The sequence below is a fragment of the Odontesthes bonariensis genome, chromosome 7 (assembly GCF_027942865.1).
Source record: "Odontesthes bonariensis isolate fOdoBon6 chromosome 7, fOdoBon6.hap1, whole genome shotgun sequence".
NCBI classification, from domain to species: Eukaryota; Metazoa; Chordata; class Actinopteri; order Atheriniformes; family Atherinopsidae; genus Odontesthes; species Odontesthes bonariensis.
In genome coordinates, this window is record NC_134512.1 from 30,486,880 (window position 1) to 30,505,188 (window position 18,309).

General features: G+C 40.1%; 1 protein-coding gene across 2 annotated transcripts in view; it reads right to left on the reverse strand.

Annotated features, from left to right (window-relative positions):
• Nucleotides 1-18,309, reverse strand: part of LOC142384784 (solute carrier family 23 member 2) — a 53,859-nt gene that overhangs the window by 20,726 nt on the left and 14,824 nt on the right. For both annotated transcript variants that reach the window (XM_075471091.1, XM_075471090.1), the window contains 4 exons: nt 17,727-17,910; nt 10,051-10,232; nt 5,042-5,159; nt 1,830-1,986 (listed from right to left, as the gene is read on the reverse strand). In XM_075471091.1, the coding sequence (XP_075327206.1) occupies nt 1,830-1,986; nt 5,042-5,159; nt 10,051-10,232; nt 17,727-17,910 (641 nt within the window). The remainder of the gene's footprint in view (nt 1-1,829; nt 1,987-5,041; nt 5,160-10,050; nt 10,233-17,726; nt 17,911-18,309) is intronic.

Genomic DNA, 18,309 nt, shown 5'->3' on the forward strand with positions numbered 1-18,309 from the left:
TTTAAATGTGGCCAGATTTTACTGCTGAAATACACAGGCTAAGTAACAAGCGTTAACTCTTTTAAAGCTTTTAAGGTACCATAGTGTATGTAACGGCAAAAAGGGCTGATTAGAAGTGGTTCAGGGTGAGTGAGTCAACGGGCACCAGTGTGGGGAAATTATATGTCACTTTTACAACAACATAATGTGAGAAACAGAATGATTATTACATATAATTGGTTAAATAAAAGTGATATATAAAAATGGAAAAATTATTATGATAAGCATCCATTTTAAGCCCCCAAGTATGAATTCTTTTTTTATATACAGACTATCCCTTGATAGTAAATGCTATTTCTGTAGTTTTCCCATTCAGTTGTACAGAACACACATGGAATTTGTGCAACTGAGCAAAACAAATACTGAAAAGAGTGAAGCAAGTTGGAGGATAGTCTGCCACATGAGTTGTCAGGTTTGTTTGGTTACACTGAAATGGACTGACTCTGATTAAATTTAACTGAACTGAACTGGGTTATAATGAACTGGACAGAAAATTATTTTTATTGGATTGAACTAGACTATATTCAAATATATTTGGGTCATACTTGGTTTCTTTTCCTTTGTCAAATGTCCTGAGATGACTTTTGCTGTGAACTGGTGCAAGCTAGTAGTTGTAATATGACTCATATGAAAGTGTTCAATGGGTTTTTCAGTTTTGACTTCTGTCTAGTTAATAACAAAACAACACTTTATGAAAACACCTTTGTCATGTTGTGATTTTTTAAACCATAACATTATTAGGTTAAGGTTAGAAAAATACTATAATATAATAATATAATATATTCTTTTTACAACTGTCTCGCTCGTGGTTGCCATTTTACATAGGCAAACAAATGTGTTATGACAAAACTTTGTTACATTCTGGTTGGATTTAACTAATGATTCTACTTGGTGAGGGTTTGAAATCAAAACTACAAAACATTATGATATGGACTAAAATACAATCTTTTTACAATGCAACTGCACCTTCATGGTGGCCATTTTTCACTGCACATGCAGCTACTCTCACATCCACAATTACAGTTCATATCAAATTTCGTGCATGTATTTTGAATGACTCATAAGAACACACAGGAATGTAGAGATGAATCTGGGGTAAAACATCAGTTTCTTTATAGAAGGTTGTCATCTACTTTAAATGCTCTGTTCAAGTGGAAGCCAAAATGTTCATTAGTGTTGGAGTTTGTGAAAACTCTTTACTTTAAACTTTTTCCAAGGGTCTCGCATCCAAGGCTTCAGATCTTTGGACCAGAGTGCTTCAGGAGGACACTGATTAGCTATGTCCTTACTCTTGATGGTATTCCTGACCTCCAGTGTTACCATGAGGAACCGTGTAGTTATTTTTGACCTAGAAACGCCCTTTACCTCAAATATGAAAGTTTTGAGCATCTCCCATAACGCCAAAATTAGGATCATTCTCCAAATGCTAAAGCAAAGGTTCTGATGAGATTTAGCAGGTAGATCACATTTCTCCTGATCTCGCTTCAATTAAGTTGCTATTTGTAAAATCTAGGATATAATAAAAAAAAATCTTCTCATATATAAAGTTCTTCATAACCAAGCTTCATTCCTAAATATAAAATACAACAATAATGAATTGGGCTGATTCGGATTGAATTGGATTATAATGCATGGTATTGAATTGGACTTAATATGAAATTTATTTATTCTCAGTTTACAGTGGCTGGAGATTACTTATATCATGAATTGGTGCTGTATAGAGAATCCTGTAAATATTCTGCATATAGAATTGAAATGATGATTTAAAAGTAAAGTTTCTCTGCACTCACCTGGGTAAGGCACATGAAACCATGGGGAGTTCGTCACGGCATCCAAGCTTATGTCAGTCCTAGCTGAGAAACCATACTGATCAGATTTTGAAGGCAAGACGTCAAAGATGGTCAGTAAGAAGCAGACCAGCCAGCCACCACACATCCCGAACAAAGCCTAGAATACATCCAAAGAAATAGAGTATCTTGGTACAGGTTCACTTCATTTTAACCACTTCTGAAATTCTTTTGAGAATCCCCATCAGGGTCTGGAGAGGTTGCATTCCTTTTAGAGAACAAACATTGAAGATATTGAATAACATAAAACCTTCACACATGCCCAGCCCCTTCCTGTCTACATTGCAAACATTTCCTGTCAGATACTTGATTTTAATCAAATCAAGAGACAGTCCAGATAAATTCATTAATACAGACACCTCTGACTGCAAGCTTATATGCAGCTGCAATCACAGCTGCATATAAGAATCATCTGAAGCATATGTTCCAGTAAAGAAACTCCAACATCCTTCATCAACTTTATGTTTTTTAATGATTACATAACACTATTGGATGTGGATTTTAAGTGTACTCTCATGTGCTGTGATGCTTTACACTCACATATGAGTGTGTATGTGTATGGCCACAAAATGCCAAAGGAAACAGCATGTAATTCAGATTGCATTGTAAATTGTTTTGCATTATATGGAAGACAATATTTGATTTCAAGATATAATAAACTGCATGGTTTAACAACAGTCCCAAGATACTAAGTGTAAAGTGTGTTTATCACATTTGCTTGGAATCCAAAGATTAATCCATTTTCATTTAAGTGCAAACAATGTGATACATCATATGGATTCTTAAAGATGAACAAGATTTTACAACAAACTGTGGTGAGTGCCGACAAACCACATACAGAATGCGGTCTGATTATTTGATCCTATAATGCCTGGCTTTATTCTCTCACATATTGAAGCAAACTTTTTATGGTTTTTAGAGCATAAATCAACAAAAAGTAAAAAAAATACTGACTGACAGCTATAAAGAAATTATTGTTCCTTTCGGACCAAGGGACTGATGGGGCTTTGTTTTTTGTTGCCATATTAGGCGTTGCCAGTTTCCAGAGTCATTCTACCACAATGTGTGGAGTTGCCATGCATACGTGTGTGTCATTCAAAGTACTGAGGCTTGAATTCCAACTAACTCAAAGGCCATTTATTTTCTAGAGGGTTTTCTGCCTCTAGTTTGATATTTTCATCTTTCTATTAAACTTCTTCTCTCTAAGGTTAAACCCGTGACATAGTTGGTACATTTATATGCTTTATATAAAAGAAAGAGCATTTCTGCTTAGTAGGAAAATTCCGCTACTTATAGTTTAATAAATAATTTGTGATGTTTCTAATAAGATACATTTCCAGTTGGGTGATGAAATAGAGTCTGCTTCAAGTTTTGAAAAAGTCATTACATTATTATAATGCACTTACATAATCCTGTTTTTGCTTTGATCCCTTTTTGGACCTGCTATACAGATCAACATGTGTTAGGTCCTTTGTTGCCAATTACTTGCTCAGTATTTTTATTTTTCTCGTTGTACCTCAAGAAAACGTTTGCTCTGAGTCCAAGCTTCTATATAACTATTTCTACTAAACTGAAATTGTTTAAAGCTGCCTGGACGAGAGGATGTTGTCTACTGTGAAATGCCAAAAATGATATATCATTGAACAACCTTTTTTTTTTATGTACAAGCTATTCAACACATGCTGACAATATGCATCAAACATGTACATTCCATTCCTTGACAAATTATAATCAGTGATAAAATATGCAGAGTGAGTAGATCTCTTAATTTGTAGCAAAGTGCTAACAATCAGATCTGAATATCAGAAATAGTTGCATCACTTAAGAAGATAAAGACTCCAGATATATTCACAGCACAGCAAAATTATGTAAAAAAAAAAGTTGATGGCCACTCATGCAGGACTTTATTTGTCAAAGCAAGCCTGATAATTATCACATAGTTATATAAATTCCCCTTGGAATGAATAAAGTATTTTTCAATTCATTCCATTCATTTTATGATTATTTGATCTGAGCCAAAGGGCCCATTTTATCTGAACAGGCAGTCAGGTTCATGCTTTTACTGTAACAAGAAAAAAGATGCATCTTAGTTGTTGGTGAACTGATTATTACCAGATCGCCTTGCTTGTGACTCTGCGGTAATTTGCACTGCTCACAGACTGTTGGTGACTGTTTAGGCCATTATTGAAATCAGTTTGTTGTGCCTACGTTTGTAGATCAATGCAGTTTTAGAATGTCACCCACCAAACTGGACACCCCTATCGTTCTGATTTGTAACTACATATAAACTTTTCTGTACCTTTAAATGTGGTCCATTATCTGTCCAGTGAGTGTGTACCTTTTGATTCAGAGGAACAGTGGCTACTCTTGGCCTCTACCTAATGACTGAGCTCCTCATCATATCCCCAAGGGTTAGCCCAGACATCCTTCAGAGGAATCTCATTTCAGCTGCTTATATTCATCATTATGCTCTTCCAGTTATTACCAAGACCTTGTGACCATAGATGAGATTTGAAAGTAGAATGACTACAATGTAAGTTGGCAAATACAAATCGACAGCTTAAACCTTCGTATGACTTATCTCTTCACCATTACAGATCGTACAGCAACTGCATCGCTGCAGACATTGCCTAGGTCCCCCTGCCTGTCTCATCAACCAGATGGTGGGTCCACCACCTGCAGGAAGTGCTTTAAAGATCCAGTGCTTTTGGGTTGGACAGCGATCTCTGGCAGAGTCTTTGGTGATCCTATCTCCATCTGACAAAACTGGCTATTCGGATATTTTCAAACCAGAACTTATAAAAAAGATGATTCTTGTTATAAATGGTTTGCAAGCACAATACCTCTTAACTTCTGGCTCTACAAAGCATGACATAATATTTCACATTCACCCACCTCTACATCAGTTAGGGTAACCAATGACACACCCTGATTCGGGTGATGTATTTGCATTAAAAACAGTTTGGAAAGAGTATGGTGAGTTGAATTTGCTGTATGACCCGTTTCTACTTTTTAAAAGTATTGCTTTTAAGACAACATAAAACAACAAGTATTTGAAATTTAATACAAACATGCGGTTTTGTTGCAAGACAAGATCCTTGACTACAAAGAAGACATACAAAACTTATGAAACCTTGATCATTTTGGCAACTCACAGAAAATAGCTTGAAGAGTGGATACTGGAAAACCTTCCACTTCTTATCCTTGTACGTGATCATTGGAACATCAACTTTGCTGAGATATTGGGAGAAGAGGATGATCAGGCAGACTGTGCTGTAGAAAAATAGGACAAAATATATCACACAGGTACTATTAACACCAGGTAACAATACAACTAATCCACAGGTATGGATTCACAAAGGATTCACTGAGGTTAAACGCTACAATACTCATGTGGATTGTATTGAACTGAACAGGAATTAGTATGATTGAATTGGAACTAAATGCATTGAATAGTATCACAAAGGGAATTAAGGGAGCTGTTTTGCATTGGACTTGAATACCACTTGTCTATTTTCCATGTAAAGTACCTTTAGAGGACTGGTGTGTAGATCACTGTTGTATAAATAAACATAATTTGATTCAGTTCAATAATTAGACTAAATCAAACAGAACTGAATAAGTACACAGCATTTTCTGATCAAATTCTACCGGATAAGGTCATATTCAGAGTAAGCAATAACTGAATTAAGATTAAGGTCATTAGTAATAATATGGCTCTGCATGTAAACACAGTCAATGTCCTCCCTAGGTATAGTTTTTATTATCATTTATTATATATCTATATTATTATTATCATTGTTGGTATAAAGCATGGTCTTGCAGAAGATCATCACTCTCGCTAATATAACTCACCATACTCGTTTCTATATGGCTTTTCTTTCATTTTAGACTTTAGTTATTTTTTCTCTAGTAAAAACCCAATAACAATTTGGCTTGACAGTGGCCACTTGACATAATACCTGCCCTGAAAAGTGCCTTACAGTTACTCTGGCTCCTACTCACAGTTACTATCACAGTAAGAGGGAAGCCAGAACTACTGAGAAGACGTCAATTTGCACAGCATGTGTGCCTAGAGTACAATATAGGAAATGGTTGTGGGTCTGAAACAGTAAAAGCATGTCAAAAAGTGACATCAGAGAACACGGACATTCGAACATAAAATAATCAGTCCCAGCTGTTGACTGGCATTTCACGCTGTTTATGATGGACCTTGTGCTGTATATGATGGACTTCATGCTGTGCTGGAAATTAATGGACTCTGCTGTTTAACTGCTGTTAAAGAAATAATAAAGAGCTCATCTTACTTCAAAGAAATCTTTTCTTTTCTCAGCTTCAGTGTTCTCCAAATATGTGCTGAAATCCAATTTAAACATTTACTCTCTAGCTTCACTATTGATTCCTCTTAAACCCATGACCACAGGAGCGGCAAAAATCTAGCTAAAGATGTAGTTAAATGTTTGGATTTTTTTTTAAAGTGCTTCAAAATATATTATAGACCAGTAGTCTAGCTAGAGGGTTTTGTTAAGGTCAAGATAGAAGAGAAATGTGATAAGTATGATCTCTTCACAACTATTACAACTATGAGAATCTTAAACTCTGTGTCTTCTCACACTTTCTCCTGCAATGTTTTCTTCAGAGAGCCTCTGAGCTATGATGTCAAACACGAACAAGTCAAAATAAGTTCTTTTTTTTTAAAAAGGCCTCTTTTATCAGCGTTGGTAGGACTTGTTTCCTTTCCAACATGTCACTGACATTGTTAAAGGGTTTATTTTTAAAATAATTTCATTATCTTCTCTTTTTTTCCCCATTCTAAACCAGATCTGGAAAAAAACTAAAATCAAATTTCATGCTTTTTAAAACATTTATATGGTGCTCTGAGAGGCAGACCACAAAGCAGTAGAGTTGCTTTCCTCACAAGGTTTTGGGAAGCCCTAGACTCCTTAGTTGATGAATAAACAAATCACAGAACTCACTTATACCAGGGGCTTGTCTCTGTCATACAAAATGCAGAATAAAGAGCAAATGGAAGAATGGCCAAAGAAGGTAGATATGCAGGCTGGAGTGGAGAATGAGAAGGGTCCTGGTCCAAGTTACCCAGAGCTGGGACATTCAAACTTAGCCAAGCGATTAAATAACGTGTATTATTTTGTTGCAAGCTAAAAGAAAGAAATGCAAAGAATAGACATTACATAAATGGATATCCATAATTTGTTCTGATGAGTCCATCTTTTAGATCTTTTAGATTTTTAAGAGAGCAGAAAAGAGAGTAATCATATCATATTTGACCTTAGTCAAATGTATTCAAGGGGCCAGAGCGGGTGACGTAGAATACTATTTGACACTGCTGGCTAAGGATGAAGGTAAATACAGTAAAAAATTATTCACATTGCCAGTAATGACACCAGGTTACGCCAATCGGAGGTCACCAAAATTAATGTTACATCGGTGTGTGATTTTGCCAAAACAATGTCGAACTCCGTAGTTTTCTCTGGACCCCTGCCAACTGTGACCAGTGATGACATGGTAGCTGCATGTCATCCTTCAACCGCTGGTTGTCTAGATGGTGTCCAGCAAACAATGTGGGCTAGATAGATAATTGGAAATCTTTCTGGGGAAAGCCTGGTCTGATTAGGATAGATAGCATCCATCCCACTTTGGACGGGGCAGCTTGCATTTCTAGATATATGAACAAATTTATTAGTCATCAAAAAACATGACAACCCAGGGTTGAGACCAGGATGCAGAGTTGTAACTTACACACTTCTCTGCAGCCCCCCCCCCCCCCCCCCAGAAAACCTATATATGCTTTTTATAAAAGAAAGAGCATTTCTGCATAGTGGGGAAATTCCGCTACTTATAGTTTAATAAATAATTTGTGATGTTTCTAATAAGATACATTTCATTTGGGTGATGAAATAGAGTCTGCTTCAAGTTTTGAAAAAGTCATTACATTATTATGATGCACTTACATAACAATCCTGTTTTTGCTTTGATCCCTTTTTGGACCTGCTATACAGATCAACATGTGTTAGGTCCTTTGTTGCCAATTACTTGCTCAGTACTTTGATTTTTGTCGTTGTGCCTCAAGAAAATGAGAGACCTAGTAAATCCAGAAAATCTAAAAAAAAAAAAGTTAAGACAAAATATTTAACTGAACAAAAACATAAAACTATTAAATGTGCTTTGCTGAATATTAGATATCTCCTTTCCAAGTCTCTGTTAGTGAATGAGTTGATTTGTGATCATCATATTGATATATTTTGTCTTACAGAAACCTGGCTGCAGCAGGAGGATCATGTTAGCATTAATGAATCAACTCCCTCTGACTGTTTAAATGTTCACATACTTTGAACCACAGGCAGAGGAGGAGGAGTGGCAGCTATCTTCAGATCAGGGTAAAATCAGTCCTCGACCCTAGATTAGTTTTAGCTCTTTTGAATCTCTGATTTTCAGTTTTTCCCACCCAAAGTGGAAATCACAAAAACCTCTTTTACTTGTTAACTCATTGGCTGCCAGCCATTTTCAGTGCAGAGAGACCCATACTGCCAAGTGTTTTACAGTATTTTGGCTGATTTTCCAAGACCCACAGAAAAGTGTGTCTTATGACTATGTACACACCGAAATTACCAAAAGAAAGAGTTGACTCTCTTCTTTCATCAGGAAAAAAAGTTTGTTTCTACCATTTTCAGTCCTTTAGTAATAGACAGTAGAACATAGGTTGGTTTCATCAAAAACAGCTGTTTTTGACCAAAAAATTGAGAAAACAAGCTTTTTTTTTGCGCAAAGTGGCACTGCTGCCACCTTGCGGGTAATTTTGCCAGTATATTCTCTGTTTAGTGTTTACAAGCCTAAGATTTAGTGACAAACTCCGCTAGATTGTTCCCCAGCCCGCTCTGTTAAAAACGCAATTGACGGAAGCAACCGTCGAAGGCATTGAATGAGTTAATGTGTATCGTCATCTTGGCTCTTATTTTGAGTTTCTGTCTGAATTCAAAGGTTTTTTATCCCAGTTAGAGTACCGATAAAGTCATTGTAGTGGGTGACTTTAATATCCATGTAGATGTTGAAAATGACAGCCTTAATATTAGCTTTAATTCTATATTAGGTTCTATTGGATGTTCTTAAAGTGTTCACAGACCTACTCACTGTCTTCATACCCTTGACCTTGTGCTGACTTATGGCATCGGGAGTGAACAGTTAACATTATTCCCTCATAACCTTGTCTTTTCTGATCATTTTTGATAACCTTTGAGTTGCAAACTGCTCTTGCAAGCTGCATGATATCTTATTCTGAGTCTCCAGCGAGAGTAGAGCAGGTGGGGGTGGAACACTGACATTAAGATGGATGTGACTGATTGCTGTCCTGGTTTCACATTAAGAGGTTGGTGTGCTGAACCTTTTAAAAACCACAAGGATTACTCAAAGTATAGACATAGTTCTGCAATATCAGAGGATGGCGGCAGTAAATGAGGACAGATTTCATGGGGCTGGTCAGTGCAGTAGCTGAGATAAATAACTGATTTTGTGGAACATTGAGTTATTGTGGCAGTAGTTGTGTAAATAAGGGGACGTTACTGCTTTAATACAGAATAAATTAGTGGAAAATAGGCAAAAAAATGCTTAATGAATTGGCTGAATAGAGACGTGGCAATTTAGTTTGTGCTAACAGAGAAGGGTACAGGGTATAGGATTTCTTTCTCAGGAACAATAATTAATTTTCCATGTATTGATGTGTTTTCTCTTTATCTTGCTCAATGGGGTTGGGTCATGCTGATTTTTAGCACTGAATTTGGCTTAAATTTCTGTTGTTTTAAAGGAAAAGACACACTTGTCCTATAATTGTGTTCCTGATTAAGTGTTAGCTGCATGTACACAGACAGGTAAAACATAAAACCAAAATAAGTTGAAAGACTGTGTTTGACTGGCTCCTACATAGTGTGTGCTGAGTAACAAACTAAGGCCTGTACAGATCCCAGATTTTAATCCAATTAGACATATGTAAAAGATTTTGGTACAATGCCAGAATAAAAATCTAATTTGAATTTTAATTCGAAATAAAAAAAAAACAGATGAGAGAGGCCTCGCACTTTGGAACTTTGATGTAGTTTGCAGGGTTCTTCAAACTTATACTCAATGAAGAAACTATTCTGGAGACACTCACAGAGCAGCTATTCCCCAGTGACCTCCACATTTCTTTCCAGCTTCAATGAACAGAGACAGGCCAATGAGATTGATAGTAGGAGCAATAGCCAGGGGGCCAATGAATTTGAGAACAAGGCCCACCAGCCCAGAGAAGCCCAGGACAATCTGGACGAGAGAGGACACCAGGATGGCTCCCTGGATCTGTAAAAGGGACAAAAGGGACTTAATTTCAATTCAAATCCTTGGGACCCAACTTTCTGATACATAAAGTTAAACATGATGTACCGTAAACTTGCAAAACAAGGCAAAGATAAGCAACAAATCCAGAATTAAACTTTGCAAAGCAAGATAACTTTCAAAATTAATGAAAAGTAGGAGAACTAAAGCCTGAAATGCTAATGAGAGATCCCATGACAGAGCACGGAAAAGTTATGTTAGCCCATAGCACATTACTTTGCTTTCAGATTCTAATTGGCTTCAGTTGGACTGTATCTAAAGTGCCTCAAGATGACGTTGTGATTTGGTGTTGTATAAATAAAACTGGGCCCTGTGATGGACTAGCGGCCTGTCCAGGATGTACCCTGCCTCTCGCCCATTGACCGCTGGGATAAGCTCCAGTCCCCCCGCGACCCGACCGACGGATTCAGCTGGTATAGAAAATGGATGGATAGATGGATAAATTGAATTGAAATAAACTTTGTTATTCTTTACTGCCACACAGTTCTCGTCGCGCTGCAGATGACGTTTTCTCTCTTGCCACAAAAATATGAATTTGATGCTGGAAACACCTTTGACAGCGCTATGCCGACAACCAACACTATTGACTATAACAAAAATAACTTATTAGGGTGGCGTTAAATCCCCAACTTTTAAGCGAGAAAACTTCAAAACCCTTCCTGCACTAAATTTCCTACAGACCTATCATTTTTCTTATCACTTGCTACAACTTGTTTTTATACCTCATGTTCACCCTCAAATTGTTAAGGTTAGGAGTTAAAAGTACATTGTTATAGTAAGAATATAATTATTAATTATCATCCATAATTATAATTATAATCCATAATTAGGCTAACAAGGAAAAAATACATGGTTAGTGTTAGGAATATACATGTATACATTGCCTACATGGTTTAATACTAACTAGTCATGGTTCCTGTTATGTAACACAATGCAGCCCTACAAAACAACTGTCATCTCACAATATTAAACTTAAATTGTGAAACTATTGCATTTTATAGAGGTGGACAACCATATGTATTACACGTTTTCCGGTTAGACTGGGCTGTAAAGGCATACGTGTGAATCTCAGTACTCCAACATGCTGGGGTTACAGTGGCAGAGCACGTTATTTCGAGATACATTACATTACGGTCATTTTGCAGACGCTTTTATCCAAAGCGACTTACAATAAGTGTGTTCCACATCGGTAGGCAAAAGAACTTCAGGTCACAAGAAATCATAAGTGCATTTCCTTCCAAAACCAAACAGCTAAGAGCATAACTAGTGCTAGAGTAAGTGCAGTAAGTTAGGTACCTAGACAAATGGGAAGACAATTTAGAAAACAAAGACAATTTAGGAAACAAATCAGTGCGTAAGAAGCTAGGACGAAACAGGTGATGTCCTAAGAGGGCGGATCAGGGTAGTGTTTCCTGAAGAGATGGGTTTTCAGCCTGTGGCGAAAGATGGGCAGCGACTCAGCTGTCCTGACATCAGTCGGGAGGTCGTTCCACCATCGGGGTGCCAGAACAGAGAAAAGCCGTGATCGTGCGCAGGGACCGCTGAGTGACAGGGCAGCCAGCCACCTAGAGCCCGCAGAGCGAAGTGGTCGGGCGGGGGTGTAGGGCTCGACCATAGCCTGGAGGTATGAAGGAGCTGTTCCTTCCACTGTCCTGTAGGCGAGCACCAGAGTCTTGAACTGGATGTGAGCAGCTACTGGGAGCCAGTGTAGAGAGCGGAGAAGGGGAGTCGTGTGGGAGAACTTGGGGAGATTGAACACCAGACGAGCAGCAACTTTCTGAACCAGCTCCAGAGGTCTGATGGCAGAAGCCGGGTTGCAGTAGTCCAGGCGGGAGATGACAAGAGCCTGGATGAGCACCTTGGCCTTGTCGGTGAGGAAGGGGCAAATCCTCCAGATGTTGTAGAGGAGGAATCGGCAGGAACAGGTCACTGATGCGATGTTTGCCGATTCCTCGCAGTCCGAGTTGACGTCACCACGGAGTCATCCATGGTGAAGGCCAGGTCTCGGAATGGGCAGCCCTTCCCCGGGAGAAACACCAGCTCAGTCTTGCCCAGGTTGAGCTTAAGGTGGTGCATCGACATCCACCCCGAGATGTCTGCCAGGCACGCAGCAATGTGTGCCTCCACTTGGGTGTCAGGAGGGGGAAAAGACAGAATCAGCTGGGTGTCATCTGCATAGCAGTGGTAGGAAAAGTTATGAGAGTGGATGATAGAACCAAGTGATGATGTGTAGAGGGAGAAAAGAAGAGGACCCAAGACTGAACCTTGCGGAACCCCAGTGGTGAGCCTATGTGGCTTCGACACAGACCCTCTCAGTGTTACCTGGTAGGAGCGACCTGTCAGGTAGGATGAGAACATGGAGAGTGCAGAGCCAGAGACACCCATTCCCTCCAGGGTAGAGAGAAGGATGTGGTGGTTCACTGTGTCAAATGCTGCAGACAGGTCCAGGAGAATCAGGACAGAGGAGAGAGAGTTAGCTCGAGCAGTTTGGAGGGGTAGGAGGAGATGGGGAGAGAGCTAGGTCAAAGGAGGAGAGAAAAGAAACAAGAGGGTGAAGCTTCTCTGTCTGGATGTATAAGTCACAGAGAAGGATGAGGCCGGAGCCATCATCAGGGAAGTGAGAGACAAGAGTGTCTAGCTCCTCCAGGAAGTCCCCAATAGGGCCTGGTGGGCGATAAACTACAGCGATGGTGAGCTTGACCGGGTGAGAGACAGTGACAGCATGAAATTCAAAGGGGGGAGAGAATTGCGAGAGGGAATAAAGAGAGTATTTCCAGTCCCTGGAAATTAGCAGGCCAGTACCACCGCCCCGCCTCGCAGCTCTGGGAGTGTGAGAGAAAGAGTACGCATCAGACAAAGTTGTGGGCGTGGCAGTGTTTTCTGGGGTGATCCAGGTCTCTGTTAGAGCAAGAAAGTTAAGGGAGAGCATGGATGCATAGCCTGAGATAAACTCAGCCTTCTGCACAGCAGACTGGCAGTTCCCCCCTGCCACCACTTGCTCAACACGAGTGGAGAGAGAAGGATAGATAAGTTTAGTGGGGTCCCGGCCTCTGGGTCTGACCCTGCATCTGTGTGGTCGCCAAGACCTAGAGGAAAGAACGGGGTTACATTTGCAAATACTGCACATTATGATAAAATAAGTCAAATGTAAAAGAAAGACTTAAACCTACAAGGAACTATGTTAATTATCAAATAATTAGGGCTGGGCAACGATTAAAATGTTTAATCTAATTAATCACATGATTTCCCTGATTAATCACGATTAATTGCATTTGTACACAAAATCCCAAAATAAATTCAAAAGTAGTGTAAAGCTTTTAGCATTTACTTTTATTTTAAATGTACTGCCATATAAATGAAAGTGCCATAACATTTGTTGTGCAAACACACTTAACATCAGCATTTTTATGTTGTTGGCAGTTAAATAAAATATTTATATTTTTAAATATTTAGTGTTTTACAAAATAAAAGCCTGAGAGCAACAGACTTTTACAATAATAAAATAAATAATAAAACCTGCGCTAACGCGCGATAAAATAATTATCGGCGTTAAATAAATAATTAGTTAACGCGATAATAACGACTCCCCCATGAGCTGTCACCTTACCGTGGTGGGGGTTTTGCGTGCACCAATGAGTCTGGGAGCTATGTTGCCCGGGGCTTTAAGCCCCTGGTAGGGTCACCCAAGGCAAAAAGATCCTTGATGAGGGACCAGACAAAGAACAGCTCATAAAACCCCCTATTGTCACAAGGACAGCGTTGTGACAGTTTTTGTGCTTGTTTGTACTGTTTTCTGTTTTGTCTTTGTCTCTTGTTTGTATGTTTGTTACCTTTTCCTCCCCCTTGCACTCTGTCACCTCTGGATCTGCCAACCTGCCACTCCACACCTGCCCTGCTACTTCAATCAAGCCACCTGGTTCCCATCAACTCATCACCCAGTCTGTATTTAGTTCCTGTCCTACCTTCAGTCTCTGCCGGATCGTCATTCTGTCTCACGGTTTGTCGAAGTGACTTCTAGCCAAGCACAGTCTAGTACTATATCTGTTGCTAATATAAATCTGTTTTGTTCAGTTTCCGGATCTACCTGTGTACCTGCCTGTCAGCCCGCCAGTCTGCCTGCCAGCCTGTTTGCCATCCAGCCTGCCAGCTCGCCTGCCAGCCCAGCTATTCCCTCAAACCTCATACCTGCAGCTATTTCCCCCTGGACCCCCTCTCCAGCCCGTACCCCCTTGGCCCAGAGCCCCACCTTCCCACACCATCCTTTATCAATAAACTTGTTCTTTGTCAGTTGGTGTCACATTTGGATTCATTGCAGATGCACAAAATTATTGGAAAACACGTTCCTTTGCCCGGACGCGGGTCACCGGGGCCTCACCCTGGAGCCAGGCCCAGGGGTGGGGCCTGGCAGTGAGCGCCTGGTGGCCGGGTCTGTGCCCCTGGGGCTCGGTCGGGCACAGCCCAAAAAAATTACGTGGGTCCCCCTTCCGACAAGCTCTCCACCCGTGGGAGGGGCCAATAGGGTCGGGTGCATTGTGAGCTGGGTGGCAGCCGAAGGCGGAGAACTTGGCGGTCTGATCCTCGGCTACTGAAGCTGGCTCTTGGGACGTGGAACGTCACCTCTCTGTTGGGGAAGGAGCCTGAGCTGGTGCGCGAGGCTGAGCGGTTCCGGCTCGATATATTCGGACTCACCTGGACGCATGGCTTGGGCTCCGGAACCAGACTCCTTGAGAGGGGTTGGACTCTCTTCCACTCTGGAGTTGCCCGTGCTGAGAGGCGCAGAACAGTTTTGGGCATACTTATTGCCCCCCAGCTGTGTGCTTGTACATCGCCTGTACAAATCTTCATTCAGTGACTTGAACTAATTCACCCACATGTCTGAGGCCTTCAGGTCAGCCACTTCTGCTTCAAAATCTCTGAGGTAGAGGAATGTAACTCAGGTCGGCTGTCTTTAAATTGTCTCAGTTTTTCAAAATGTAGTAAACGATCTGTTTTAAGATCCATGATGAAGAGCTCCAGCTTGTTTTCAAAAGCAAACATGGCGTGTTGAAGGAATAACACTGTATTTCCAATGCCTTGCATTTTCACGTTGAGCTGGTTCAGATGTTCAATCATATCCACGAGATAGTAAAACTTGAGGAGCCACTCAGTTTCGGCTAGCTCAGGATGCTCGATGCCTTTCATTTCAAAGAAAGTCCGGATTTCGTTCAGGCAAGCCGCAAAACGGCTGAGCACCTTCCCTCTTGACAACCAACGCACATTGCTGTGCAAAATCAGACCGTGATAGTTATTTCCAACTTCATCCAGCAGTGTTTTAAACTGGCAATCATTTAAGGCTCGGCCAACAATAAAGTTGATCAAACGAATGGCCAGCGACATCACTTCGCCAAGCTGCCCGTCACACATCTGAGCACAAAGTGCCTCCTGGTGTAGAATGCAATGGAAACTTAGGATGGGTCTATTTTCATGTTCACGGAGACGTGCCACAAATCCTTTGTTTTTCCCCACCATACACGGAGCACCATCAGTACATACTGAGAGAAGTTTATCCATCGGTAGATTTTTTTTCATGAGCGAACTCCATGAAAGAAATCTTCACCTCTTGTGCACCCTTTTATTGGCAGAACAGCAAGACTTTCTTTGTGCAGTGTGTCACAAGCAGCATATCTTGCGATCACACTGAATTGCGACAAATGACTTACGTCTGTTGACTCATCCAAAGCCAGGGAAAAGAACGGCGCTGGATTTATGTCCTTCACTTGGTTTGCCATCATGATGGTACGATCATGAACTGTTCTTGCCAACAGAGGCATGTCTTGTATCCGTTTGAGTATCGTGTCTTTGTTCGGAAGATCATCAAAAAGTTAATTGGCTTCATCCAGCATGAACGTTTTAGCATACTCGCCATTCCTTTCCTCACTATTGCTAAAGATCCAGCAAAACCAGCGGAATTATAGTCACCTTGCTGGGTCCATACACGGAGTTGCTCAGTAGCTCTTGGCACGCTTTCTTCCTGCTGTCTCCCGCAGGGTATTTTGATGCAAAGGTAGCATGCCGTCTGTCGAAGTGCCGCTTTACATTCGACCGTTTCATCGATGCAATTTTGTCATTGCAAATTAGGCACACTGCAGAACCTGCTCTTTCCACAAAGGTGAATTCTTCAGTCCATTCGTCCTGAAATGTACGATAATCATCATCTTTTTTTCTTTTCGCCATCTTCTTCGTCGAAGGGTTAGCTTTGAGCTAATGACTGAGCAGACTGATTCAAAAGGGCGCGTTTACCTGTTTACCCAGCAACGGTCAACATAGGCTATTATCATCCAATTAAAATAATGGACAATTGCTCCTGCAGCCAACTGAACAGGACATGAGCAGTGGAAAATTGATGGATGGATTAAAACAAGTGATAATATTTTATGTTTTATCTGAAAAGCTGAAATCTGCGAGCCGGATGCAATCATCAAAAGAGCCACACCTGGCTCGCGAGCCATAGGTTCCCGACCCCTGCGTTAGTCTATAAAAATACCAATCACAACTTTGCAAAGTCAACATTTAACATGGCCTGATGGATGGTTAAAATAAAATCATATCTTTAATAGCTAGATATACATTTAGATCCCCATTCAGCAGAATTTATTTATGTTTTTGTGGATGAGTAAACAAAGACATCAGTGGCTAAAAAGCATGCATGGCATAATTTCAGTTAAACAAAAGAATGGAAAGTAAAGAGCTTAAGGTATGACCTGAACTCTTTTACTCTGCTGGTAGTTTCATAAATTCACCGTAGCTGATGGATTTATGATTCAAAACCGGCTATTTGAGTCTCATATAGTTATTACTACATAGTTGTAATCTTGGCCAAACAGACTTTTACATGAAAGAGTATCAAACAAAGGTAGTAAATCACAGCCTACAAAGAGGACAGTAGAGTTCCATCGATATATCAGCCTCTCCGTCTGAAAGGTATGCAAAGATGTGGTAACTATTAAAGTAAATGTTAAAGATCTTACTTCTGGAAGATCTGTGACTCACTGTATGTTGTATCTTGTGTAACATATGTCAGGAAATATATAAGGGTGGAAATGAGTAAGTCATGACATACAAGGCTGTCATTTCAGAGACCTGGGTAAATCTAGCTGAAACCAGATATTTGAAAGCAATATTATAATAATAAATTTGGTTATATCCTGCATTATCATGATGAAAATTAAAAATTATGAATCTAACAATTGTTAAGCTGTTCATGTTTTAGCCTGGAACAACTTAATCTCTAAATCACTCAAAATTTAAGGGCTAACCTAACTTTGAACAGTCATTTTGGTTTTAACAACGTTTTTTAATTCTGTGCAGAAATGTTCCAGGTTTAGCTTTTAGACAAAATGTCACAAAATAATTGTTTTCATTTAATATTTTTTGCTTAGTGTACCAAGACTCATCTTCTCGCTTAACTGAATATTTTACCTCACGCATTCGTGACATCCAGACCTCATCAGAATTGTCCACTTGCAGGGGGTTGGTGCCATTCTGCTGCTGCACGGATAGCATCGCAGGGGCATTTGGGCCTGGGCACTGCCACTTTGGCAGGGCAAGGATGGCCAGAGTCGGAGTGATGAAACTGAATGTCCCACCCTGGAGGATTGGTAACCTGAAAGTCAGCAAGGCCATCAGACCAGATTCAATTCAAAGTAACTCTGAATTGGTAGAAATTAGTTTTTTTTTCTCATTGAGGGTAATATCTATCAATCTTTTAAAAAACATTTTGGTCTCAAAACCTGAAACCTGTTACAAAAGCTTATGATTTATCAAACTTATTTTAGCAAAGAGGAGCTGGTGGAATTTGCTGGAGACAGCAAGATGTTTCTGGTCTCTCTGTTGCTATAGTGACAGCAGTAATTCACACATTTATTTCCTTGTACTACAGAAAATAACCCCATGTTTGGTGACTTTTTTCTGCACCCATTCAACAGTGGAGTATTTACATTCAGAGAATTTTGTCCCAGGCCCAGCCAAACCTGTCAGCGGCCCTGCTGAGTTGGTTGCAAAT